This window comes from Mobula birostris, chromosome 6 (assembly GCF_030028105.1).
Source record: "Mobula birostris isolate sMobBir1 chromosome 6, sMobBir1.hap1, whole genome shotgun sequence".
Lineage (NCBI taxonomy): Eukaryota > Metazoa > Chordata > Chondrichthyes > Myliobatiformes > Myliobatidae > Mobula > Mobula birostris.
This window is the reverse complement of record NC_092375.1, coordinates 195,790,665-195,802,557: the sequence shown is the minus strand read 5'-3', so window position 1 is coordinate 195,802,557 and position 11,893 is coordinate 195,790,665. Positions and strand designations below refer to the sequence as shown.

Genomic DNA, 11,893 nt, shown 5'->3' with positions numbered 1-11,893 from the left:
TATTCACAAATTACGCTAGAGATACAAATTTAGCTGCATCGTGGTTCATGCTACAAATTGCTAATCTGATTAAGGTAATTGTTCATTTAGTTCATTAGCAGCAAATGCTTGGCGATGGGGGATTGGTGTTGCCTTTAACCTGGATGGTTTTTGATTCCACTTCCCAAAGTGCCTTTCCATTCACAATAACCTGGTTTTCAGCAGACAAAAGAAACATACCCTTCCCCCTGCAACAACTTCCCTAACCCCTGCTGCAGGCACAGATTTGTCAGAGCCATTCAGTTGAGACTGATTATGATGGCAGCAGATGGCTTCACTCGACAGCAGATTCCCGGTAGTTTCTTAGGGACGAGAATTAATAGGCCCCGTTGTAGGATCGCACATACAGGATCAGCACTGCGCTCCTGATCGGCTGTAAGCTTCCCTCCCCGAGGAAACTGCCACCTTCAAAGGCGGCAGCCGTCCCGTCCCTAAACACATGTTAAGTACCCCTCTCCCTGAGAAACCAGCGAAGCACAACAAAGCAAAGCGCGAGACTGTTTCCACTGCAGTGGCTGGGTTTGGCCGCAAACTGGCGAGAAAGTTTATCAACTCTGGACCTTTAGAAGCTGCTGTGGCGTTGCTTTGAGGATTACTGTGACTCTGCTGAGGAGGGCCTCTGCTGTAAGGATGTTCTCTCATAGTCTGGGTAAGAAGAAGTATATTCTGATGTTGAATGTATTGTCTGTACTTATAATCAGTATTTATGTGGGCTTTTTCATGAAATCTAAAAGTGGTTTTGTTACGGAAATGTCTGTATAATTTCCACTTGTGTTGATTTTGAATCTGCTTGGGAATGCAGCTTCCAGAATCTAAACATTGTTTTGAACACACCAACTATTTTCATTTAACGTAAAATCGGCTTGATCTTTAATGGAAGCAAACTGTTGTCATTATATCCAAAAAAAATGTCTGTGAGGCAGTCAATAGGGACAGCAAAAGCCTCATTATACGGCGAGGAAACACAAGTGTGTGCCCTGTTGCTATTAGCAACTGCCTGTGCTGAGTCGCCATCCAGCTGTAAGCTGCTTAATTCTGAATGATGGAAGAGAAATATGATCATTTTGGAGGCTGAAAGCAGATACTGAAGCCTTATTTTGAAGTCCGATTAAGGTTTTGTCTTGTGGGTTAATCCCTGTAACATCTCACATGATCTGGTCATCCTAAATGATTTCTCTAGGAAAGAATGGCGCTGTTTAATTCCAGTCCTCCAGAAATATATGCTGCTACTGATAAACATGGCTATCCTTCGAAGTCTTGATAACTGCAACGATTTGCCTCTCTGGGACTCTTCACAAGCACGCAGAGAGAACTATTTATTTCTACAATGTTGAAATTCCTTTCTGAAGACCAGGCATGTGCATGTATGTACCATTCGAATGGAGCATGTGTGTAGTACTTTGCTAGGAGCTTCTCTTGGGACTTTTCCACTGGTGAATACCATAAGGCACCGTGGGAACTATTTTAGTCATAGAGCCTTCGCCTGTATGCACAAGTATTACATTGTCTCCAGAGAAATCTCTATTTGTTGGCCTTGTACTCTACCTCAAGTTTCAGTTGATAAATATGGAAGGATTGAATGTTGGAATATTGTGTATTATTTGGAAATGTCAGGGATGCTGGGAATTAAATATTTAATACTCGCAAACAAATTCCAAAAACTGTTGGAAGGAATCCAATGGAGGGTGATTATTTTGAATAATTAAAAATATGGTAACTAGATGAATACAAAAGACAAGAAAATGTCATCACTAAACTGTTTTGGTTCTCTACACCTAGATGGACAGGGTTAAATTAAGACGGTAAGATTTTAGAGCAGAATTGGGCTATTCGGCCCATCGTGTCATTTCATGCGGCTGATCCATTTCTCCCTCAGCCCCAATCTCCTGCTTTCTCCCCACATTTTTTCATGTTACAATATTTGCTGGTGGAAAGGTCCTTTCTTTTTAAATCTTTTTATTAATTATTATTGAAAATCAACAACAGAGAAAAATACAACAAAATAATCAAGGCAATATATCCATATGTAGAATAAAAGTTAAACTATCAACCAGGCTGAACAGTATATCAATAATAATCAAAAAACAAAGTGTTAAAGCTTTTTTTAAAATGGAAAAAAGAAAGAAAAAAGAACCTCTACTAACTAAAACAGAAAAAAACCCTAATAACTAAAAAAAAACGGGGGAAAGAAACATTTGGAGCATAAACCCAGAGCTTTACGCCATACAAGCTTCCATTTTTTTAAAAAAGACATCAAACCGCCAACTAAATCCATATACCCAAGCATCAGAAAAGGACCATCTTTATTAACTCAAGTCACATACCTACCTTGATACTTCCTTAGGAATTTTGCACTAGAAAGTCAATGATACTACTTTTCTGTAAAATTTTTAGAAGTAACAAAACAATTCTAGAACCAAATATTTAGTCAGAATCAAAACATTTTCACTACTTTGGTACACATGCAGACAGAATCTTTTCAATTACAAATTGCAAAGTTGAACATTAACATGATTGACTCAAAGACATTTAATTGATTTGAAGTATTTTACTATGTCATGTTGAAAGAATTCAATTGTATACAATTTCTGATCATATCTATAGAATTATTTTATACCAGTACGGTGGTTTCTTTTTGTCCTTAATACTTCGAAATAGCAGTTGTGTTGAAAATTGTCCTTGTGCAACTTAGAAATGTTTGCAAATTTATTACTGGATTGTGGATGTTTGGAAATATTAGATAATTTGAAAGTATACAGCTGCCATACAGAAAATAAATCATATGAAATGTTTGAGTCGTATGGCATTTTATTTTCTAAATTAATACAGTAGTCAGTAGAACATAGCATGTGAGTAGTTTTCTTTTTTTAATATGCTATACTTGGACCCATGCCAGTTGGCCCAAGAAGTAAGTTTCCATAAGCTGCTACTGCATTTAAAAGAAGAAAAATGCTTTTCTAGCGATTTTTCTGTTTACCCACACATTGTAAGTTGTGGCATACCAAATGGTTGGATTTCATCATTATCATTCTGCAGTTATGAGGTACATGAACAAAACTTGTCATTTTGTTTAAATGATTTCACTTCATTCATAATGTGTTTAAACATGAATCTATGTGCAAAGTAGTATTATGATTTTAAGTTTAAAATATAGGTAAATGTTAACTTTGTGGTTCTATTGATCTTCAAATGTTGCACTGGCTTTGTTGACTGAATTTGATAAAGTGTGTTAACTAATAAAGGGTAAGATAAGTTGATTGACATATTCAGAGAGATACATTCTTGGGTATCCTGTGAGGCAGGCATTTACATTAGTTGTTGAGTAATTTAACTTTGCTAATAGTAGTAAAAATGTAAATTCTCTTGAGATTTATTTTAACCATGCTAATCTGTCAGTTGACTTTACAGAAATTATTAATGCTAAAATTCATAGCTGAGGCAACTACTCAACCATTCTAATGCTTTCAGCATCCTGATGCACATATCCCTGTTGCTTCTATAATATTCCATGAGAGGGTTACTGTATATTGTTTGCAGACGTAGTGGTGCCGGTGATGAGTTACTGCTGATGAAAAGATCAATAAATAGTTTAGCAAAAGAAGCAATGTAATAGGTGTTATTTTTTTCTGGAATAATCCATATTTTTGGTCAGCAACCAACACCGCAATTCTGTGGACACAATAAATAATCTGTAATAAGGTGTTGGTGGATACTTAAATATTCCTGCTATGTTATATACATTTCTGGACATGTTAATTACTATGGAAATTTTCATTAATACTGGATCGTTGAGAGTGCTCCAATGTGTAATGGAAGTTTATTCATTAGGCAATCAATCACCAGATAATATGACTAACTGGCATGACAGTAATGTATAACCCAATAAATATTATACAAGAGTTGTTTCACAAAACCTGGCAGTTCAGTATACTTTCAGATTTAAATTTTCAGTTTGTCCTTATTCAAATCCAGAATTATAACTTAATTAAGGAACTGTTGTTGTTAAATTCAACATTATTGCATTGTTAATTCCATATTTAAGAAATGGGCATGATTGGAAGTACGTTGGGGTGGTACTCTGCCAATTTAATGATTAATATCTAACTTTATTGGTTAAGTGATGATTACTTGGCAGGATAGGTGCACTTATAACATTTCCTTCAGATAGTCACAGGGTTTATTGTTTAATGTTCAACATATTTTGGTGTAATATATTATTTATGAGAAGCACTTGCCTGTTCCTGACATGTTCAGTTTGTCTAGTTTGAAAACTGGCACTTTCATGCAAAATAGTAGTTAATAAAATGTACAAAGTATTTTTTTTAAGTTTGGCAAGTTGCAGAGTCAAATATCCCATATCCATGTTGATGACACTCATGGACATTAGAGTTTGAGGTTTAAGCTACACTGAAACTTTTGTTTTGCCTTGTAAAATTATATTAGTATTTAATAAGTCTTTGTAGTATTTTCCATACAATGAACTTTTGAAACAGTTTTGTTTGCATCCACTCTGATAATTGGTCTTTTTTTTTGCTCTATTTAAGCCCAAGGAAGTACAGCGGAATGACTGTACACTATATTTCCCAATGGTGTCACATGTCCAAGTATTTGGCAAACAAGAATATTTTTCCAATTGTTCAGTTGCTTTAAAATCACTGAAAGATTCATTTAACTTTGTTGCAGCGAATAAAGTTCTCTCTTTTATTCTTAAAAACACACCAAATTTAAAAGAACCCTTTATTGGTATTTGTGTTGGATGACTTTCCTTTGCAATTCCAAGCAAATATTGCACGTTGTGCCATTGCTTTCCAATCCCAATACCTTGTTTCTGGATATGGTTTTTCTGTAATTGCATCTGAAACTATTGACTTTTTTTTCCCCAAAGTTCCAAATTTCTAATTGTATATTGAGGGTAGGTTGAGAGTTAAACCCCAATGCAGATAGCTACTGTTAAAACATATTTGAAATCGGTTAAATGTAATGATAACATTTCTTTCATTTTTCACTGGTAATATGTTTTATTTGCAAGGGAAAACACTTAAGACTTTTGAATCTTCTATGTTTACTGACTCGTAGACAAATGCCCATTTCAGTGTTGGAGAACAAGAAATACGTTTACAGCAGTTTAAATATCTTAATGAAATTTCCTTTGCGTAGAGGAGAATTAGAGTTGATTTAAATGTGCTACACAAAATGTAAGACTGTTTTTCATGTTCTGTTCAGTATTGTTTTTCCATTTTTTTTATTCACCAATGGTGTGATTTAGGTCATTCAATATTAGGTTTCTAAGTTTTTAAAAAAGACTGAAACATTTTTGTTGTTATTAACGGTGACACTAATCAATGCCTATAGCCTGACCACTGTTTGATTCGGTGCTAAAAGCAGTCCTGCTGTTAAAGCTCCTTTTAGAGTCTCTGTGGACTTGTGTCTCCCTGGACGTGTATCCATTTTCAACAACAATTCTTTCCCCCTCTTCTAAAGATCTATAGAGATGCAGTGGGCCTGAGCTTGATGTCTTCAGTTAATCATCTAATTTGTCAAAATATCCAATCAGCTTGCTTCTGTTGCTGCGGTCAATAGCAGGCCTGACTTTATCATTACAATGAAGGGGTAAACGATTATGCCATCAGATGGTAATTGATTTTTAATGCTTCCTGGGTTTATGAATATGGGTTCATACTACTGTGACAGAGGAACTATTCACGCACAACTGCACCTCCTGACTAATATTGGAATTTTGCATTTAATCTGGATATCTTTGGTGTTGTAAAAGTGTCTTCCACAAAGCTGTGGCATATGTAGATTTTTTTTAAACCAACAGACATGCAAAAGCAAGTTCCTATCTTAGTGGGAAGGCAGGGTGATCTTTCAGTTTTTGACACATCTGCAATGTGTGAGAAAGTATACAACATGCCAGGGTGTCAATCATTTTTTTCTTGTTCCATCTAGTGTACTCATGCATGGTGAAATAATGTACATTGTAAATGGTACATGCTGAAAATGTTCAATCATTACAAAATCTGCAAGTACATTTCTTGTTTTTCCTTCTGCTTGCACACTCCATGAAGATCCAGCCCACGAATAGAATTGAATAAACAGTTCTGGATGTATGTATTCCAAAATAAAAATTAAGTTTTGAATGTCTTCACTTTCAAAGCGGGTAATAATGCTCTATTTAATTTATCAATGATGAGGGATTTTGAACAGTAGCTGCTCTTGTATATTTTCCTCAAATCTTTCCAAATCTGCTTCCTCTTAAAGTAAGGTGATAGTCATTATTGCCATATTAGAACTGAGAAATAATTCACTGCAACAAGTCTTCAAATGTTTTTATTTTCCAGTTGTGTTAACAGAATGTAGTATATATTTAGAAGGACTTGTTCTGATTTATTAATACTTCTTGAGAACAATAAGCATCGCTGATCTTTTAAGTACATGTATCTGACTCTCCACTACCATTCAGCACAATGTAGAAGCGAGGGCCAGATTTCCCTTCCACTCTGCAGGCTGTAAAATCTGACCTTCATTGTGTTGTCAATCTACACCCAAATTGAATTGTTGCCGTAGTGAAAAGGCCATTTAATATAATGTAGTTTCCCTTCTGGTGCCTTTAGTCTGCCTGGTCAGTGCCCTGCATTTTCACAGTCTGCAAATGGCCTCACTTAAAACAATTGAGAAAAATCAGTTACAGATGCAATATCTGAAGACAATGTTACATCTGCTCTTGCAGAAATGTATTGGAAAAGAGACTTTACATTGTCATGCTAATTGATAGTTGAACTAATAATTATGTTTATCATCAGAATGTGGATACAATTTGTGCTAGTCACCACATTCATGACATCAATTGTATGACTAAGGTCACTTTTTTAAGATAACAGCTTGTTGCTAAACAGTTGCTTTATTAACGTGGCATTAGTACCTTTGAGTTTTATGTTGAATAGATCATAGAAACCTGATTAATGTGAATGTTTCCAAATCAGCAGGCAAAATTCCAGTTTTGCAAGGGCTGGTAACTTAGCAGATTTATAAGCAGCCTCTTGTGAGACTTACAACTGCCCTTCAGTACAGGGAAAGTTCGTCTCTACTGAGCTGAAACTTAGTATGTTGGCAAAGGAGATTTGGCAAATAACTCTAATTGCTACACTTTGTAGTTCTGTGAAAAGTGTACCACACTGTTGTTCTTCTAGTGTTTATTTCATCAGTGATCAAATTAGTATTTTTCATTAAAGATACAATACTTTTCTGTCAATGAGCAAACTGGCCTTTGATAATAAAAAAAATGGATGGGTTGGAAAATCTGCAGGGCATTTTCAAATCTCCCAGCAGGAAAGTAACAAAAACCCTCTGTTAAAACAAGGCTGCACCAGATCCATGTTATTCCCAGAACTTCGCTGTGTTCTCTATTTAAGATATATGCCACATGGGAGTCAAAACCAAAACAAGGAAATTCTTTGGTACTTCCTCCCGTCTTTAGCTATAATTATTGGTAAGAATTTTCTTGAACCTGTCTCTAATGATCTTTTGTAGACTTTAGCAACTTCAAATTTAGGAAACTATCTTTTTTGCTAACATGCCACCTGAAATTAAATCAGGAAATTTTGGTAGAAACTCAAAAAAAAACGTGAGAAATTTGAGAGTGCCATATAAAACCAGATAGAATTCAGATTATTCAGCCACTTGACCCACTCATAACTGTTGGAATTACAGAACATGTGTTGAAAGCACTAACAGATGTCCTAGGGTTGGCCTGGCCACCCCCTCAACTCTACCCACCCTTTAATGCACCGCAGTCTAGATGCATGAACCATCCACCACCAGATGTAACACATCGACACCAAAAGCTGGATAGCTCTCACTCTGATCAGTGCACCAACTTCACCAAGAATAACTTTGTATCATCTCAATTTTGCTGTTCGTACTGCCAAGGATCTCATTTTTTTTTTCTCCCAGCCTCCTTTACCCTCAATTCTAACAATGTGCAAGGGCCTGTTCACAAATTAATCATTTAAAACAGGAGACAGTGATGTTCAGGTACTTGTGCTGCTGCCACACTAGGTGTTCTTGCCAATCGAAACTTCCATCACACACTCCAGTTCCGGGTCCAAATTGTTGCCAAGATCCTGTATCATTGGAGATGATTACAAAAGTGATTCTGGGTTTGAAAGCTTGTCATATGAGGAGCGTTTGGCTCCAGGCCTGTACTCTCTGGAATTCAGAAGAATGACAGGAGATCTAATTGAAACCTATCAAATGTTGAAAGGCCTTCATGGAGTGGATGTGGAGGGAACGTTTCCTAAGGTAGGGGAGTCTAAGACCAGAGGCCACAGCCTCTGAATAGACGGAACGTCCATTTAGGACAAAAATGAGGCGTAATTTCTTTAGTTAAAGTTGGTGAATAAGTTGTTGCTGTAGAGACCAAGTCATTGGTTATATTTAAGGTAGAGGTTATTGATTAGTTGGGGCATGAAGGAATATGGGGGGAAAAAGCAGGAGATTGGGGCTGAGAGGGAAAATAGATCAGCCATGATGAAATGGCAGAACAGACTCGATGGCCCAAAGGCCTAATTCTGTTCCTATATCTTATGGTCTAAATGTACATCACTTTGTATATACTGTGCCTGTGTTTTTAGTTCAGGTGAAAAATCACAGACTGGAAAGATTGGATATTTAAAAACAAGAGAAAATCTGCAGATGCTGGAAATCCAAGCAGCACACATAAAATGCTGGGGGAGCTCAACAGGCCAGACAGCATCTGGAAAAGAGCACAGTCAACGTTTTGGATTGGGGCCTTTCTGCTGGACTGGAGAAAAGATGAGTAGATTTAAAAGGGTTGGGGTGGAGCAGAGAGAGAAACGAAAGGTGATGGGTGAAACTGGGGGGGGGAGGGGAGGGATGAAGTAAAGAGCTGGGAAGTCAATTGGTGAAAGAGATACAGAGCTGGAGAAGGAGGAATCTGCTAGGGGAGGACAGAAGGCCATAGAAGAAAGAAAAGGAGGAAGAGTACCAGAGAGAGGCAATGGGCAGGCAAGGAGTTAATGTGAGAGAGTGAAAAGGGGATGGTGAATGGTGAGGGGAGTTGGGAACATTGATTTTGATGCCATTAGGTTGGCGGCTACTCAGACGGAATGTAGGGTGTTGTTCTTCCAACCTGTTGTTCCTTCATTGTGACAGTAGAGGAGGCCATGGATTGACATATCTGAATGGAAAGTGGAATTAAAATGGGCGGCCATTGGCAGATCCCGCTGCTTCTGGTGGTTGGAGTCTAGGTACTCAGTGAAGTGGTCTCCCGATCTATGTCCGATATACAGGAGGCCACACGGAGCACCAGATACAGTATAAGACCCAAAGGACCTGCAGGTAAGGTATCGCCTCACCTGGAAGGACTGTTTGGGGCCCTAAAAGGTAGTGAGGGAGGAAGTGGAGGGACAGGTGTAGCACCTGTTCCGCTTAAAAGGATAAATACTTGGGGGGGGGGAACATCAGTGGGGAATGATGAATGGACAAGATTGAGTAGTAATATTTCTAAAGGTGCTGTATGACCTGAGCTTTCTGTTTTCAAAGTTTGAGTTGGATGATCAGCCATGATCATACTGAATGGTGGTGCAGGCTAGAAGGGCCGAATGGCCTACTCCTGCACCTATTTTCTCTGTTTCTATGTTTCTAAAGCCTTTATTCCAGCTACCAACTGTGCTGTTTGCTTTAGATTGTCTCAGTATTGTTTAATAATGTGAAGTTTGAAACTTGACACAGTACCCCAACGGTTTTCTCGCTGAACTGTTTCTGTACATTAATTTATGATGGTTTCTGCGCTTACCATATAAAACATGGCATTTCATCATTATTTGCATTTTATTTAACTGAGTTGCCACCTTTGATATCCAGAAATATGCAAACACAGCTTGTATTCAGGTATCGACCTTGTTGGAGTCAGTGCCAATGGATGGTGATGATTTAGGCCAATTATCTTTGCTCTCGTGGGCACTGGTATGATGGTGGCTGCCTTAAAGCCTGCAGGGGCAATGGACTGTTTCAGAGATATTAAAGATGTCCATTAAAACCTCTGTTAGCTGGGCCGCGTAGCCCCTCAGCACTGAGGTTGAGGGCTTCAAGTTCCTGGGAGTAAACACATAGCCTGTCCTGGTCAAGCCATGTAGGTGCCATGGCCAAGAAAGCACACCATCTCTTCTGTTTCTTCAGTAGGCTAAAGAAATTTGGCATGTCCCTGTTGACCCTTATCAATGCAACTGGATGCATAACAGCTTGGTATGGCAACTGCTTTGTCCATGGCTGTAAGAAGCTGCAGAGAGTTGTGGACACAGCACAGGAACCACCTCCCCTCTGTGGACTCTTATCTATACTTCTCACTGCTTCAGTAAAGCAGCCAGCATAATCAAAGACATCTCTCAGCCCAGACTTTCTCTCTTCTTTCCTCTTCCTTTGGGGAGCAGATACAAAAATCTGAAAGTGCGTACAACCAGGCTAAAGGACAGCTTTCACCCAGCTGTTATAAGACTAGTAAATGGTTCCCTAGTCCAATAAGGTGGACTCTTGGCCTCACAATCTACCTTGCTATGATCTTAACTTTATTGTTTACTTGCATTGCACTTTCTCTGTAGCTGTTACACTTTATTATTGTTTGACCTTTTTCTACCTCAATGGAATCTGTAATGATTTGATCTGTATGAAGTGTATGCAAGACAAGCTTTTCACTGATCTCAGAACATGTGACAATAATAAACCAATTCCAATCCTTCGCCAGCCAGAAAATTACACACTGGGACTTACCAACCAATCTACAGGGCAGCAAATAATAATCTGGCAATGCTGGACAGTATTGAGTGGGTGGCTGAAGGTTCACCCTGTCTTTCTAGGAGATCCAAATGGCTGTGTTTCGGCTGTAGGCTTCAGGTGAAGCATGTGCTGAGATGTGGGGAATGAGTAGGGCTGCAATCAAGTTGATTGTCATGGCCATACATACCCAGGGTATAAATGCCATTTTAAATTAGACGCTTTGCAGCAACTTTTCAAGTTCCCATCACCTGCCATGGCTATTAAAATCATTTTGCTTTGTATTATGTACTCTCTTGCTCTAATATTGCTGCAATGAGATAATGTCACTGATCATCTTTCTGTGAATAAGATCTGTATGTAATCCTTTCAATTAGAGAATAAAAAAGACTTTACTACTTGGGGATCTTCATGAATTTGCAGACAAGGAAAAAATGGTAGGAAAAGTGAACCGTGGCTGACGAAACACGTGAGGCAACTCGTCAAGAGGAAGAAGGAAGCACATGTTAGATGTGGGAAGCAGGAGGGGCTTATGAGAAATGTAGGGTAGCCAGGAAGGAGTTTAAGAAAGGACTTAGAGTTTGAAGGGGGCATGAGAAGGCCTTGGCATGTAGAATTAAGGAGAACCCCAAGGCGTTCTATGCGTATGTGAAGAACAGAAGGATGACAAGAATGAAGGTGGGGTTGCTAAAGGATAAAGAAAGCAACATGTGCTTGGAGGCAGAGGAGGTTGGGGAGGTCCAAAATGAATACTTTGCTTCAGTATTCACAAGTGAAAAGGACCTTGATCAGGGTGAGGTTGAAATAGAACAGGCCTGTGTGCTAGACAATGTGGAGATTAAGGAAGAAGTGTTGGATCTTATTAAAAACATCAAGATTGATAAGTCCCCAGGGCCAGATGTGATATACCCCAGGTTGCTGTGGGAAGTGAGAGAAGAGATCGCTGGAGCAGCAGTTATGATCTTTGAATCCTCTTTGGCTGCAGGGGAGGTGCCGGAGGATTGGAGAATGGCAAATGTAGTTCTCTTGTTTATAACAGGTAATAGGGAGAATCCTGGAAACT

At 38.5% G+C, this 11,893-nt stretch overlaps 1 protein-coding gene across 3 annotated transcripts in view; it reads left to right on the top strand.

Moving 5' to 3' along the window:
* Positions 1-304: 304 nt before the first annotated feature.
* nckap5l (NCK-associated protein 5-like) overlaps positions 305-11,893 on the top strand; it is a 607,033-nt gene continuing 595,444 nt past the window's right edge. Inside the window, exon 1 of one of the 3 annotated variants that reach the window (XM_072262144.1) lies at positions 305-688. Coding sequence is in view for 2 of the 3 variants with exons in the window: in XM_072262141.1 (XP_072118242.1) it covers positions 3,045-3,082 (38 nt within the window). In the remaining variant the exon portion in view is untranslated. Of the gene's footprint in view, positions 689-1,353; positions 1,404-3,017; positions 3,083-11,893 lie in introns of those variants that run through there. The other 2 variants (XM_072262143.1, XM_072262141.1) reach the window with 2 other exon arrangements.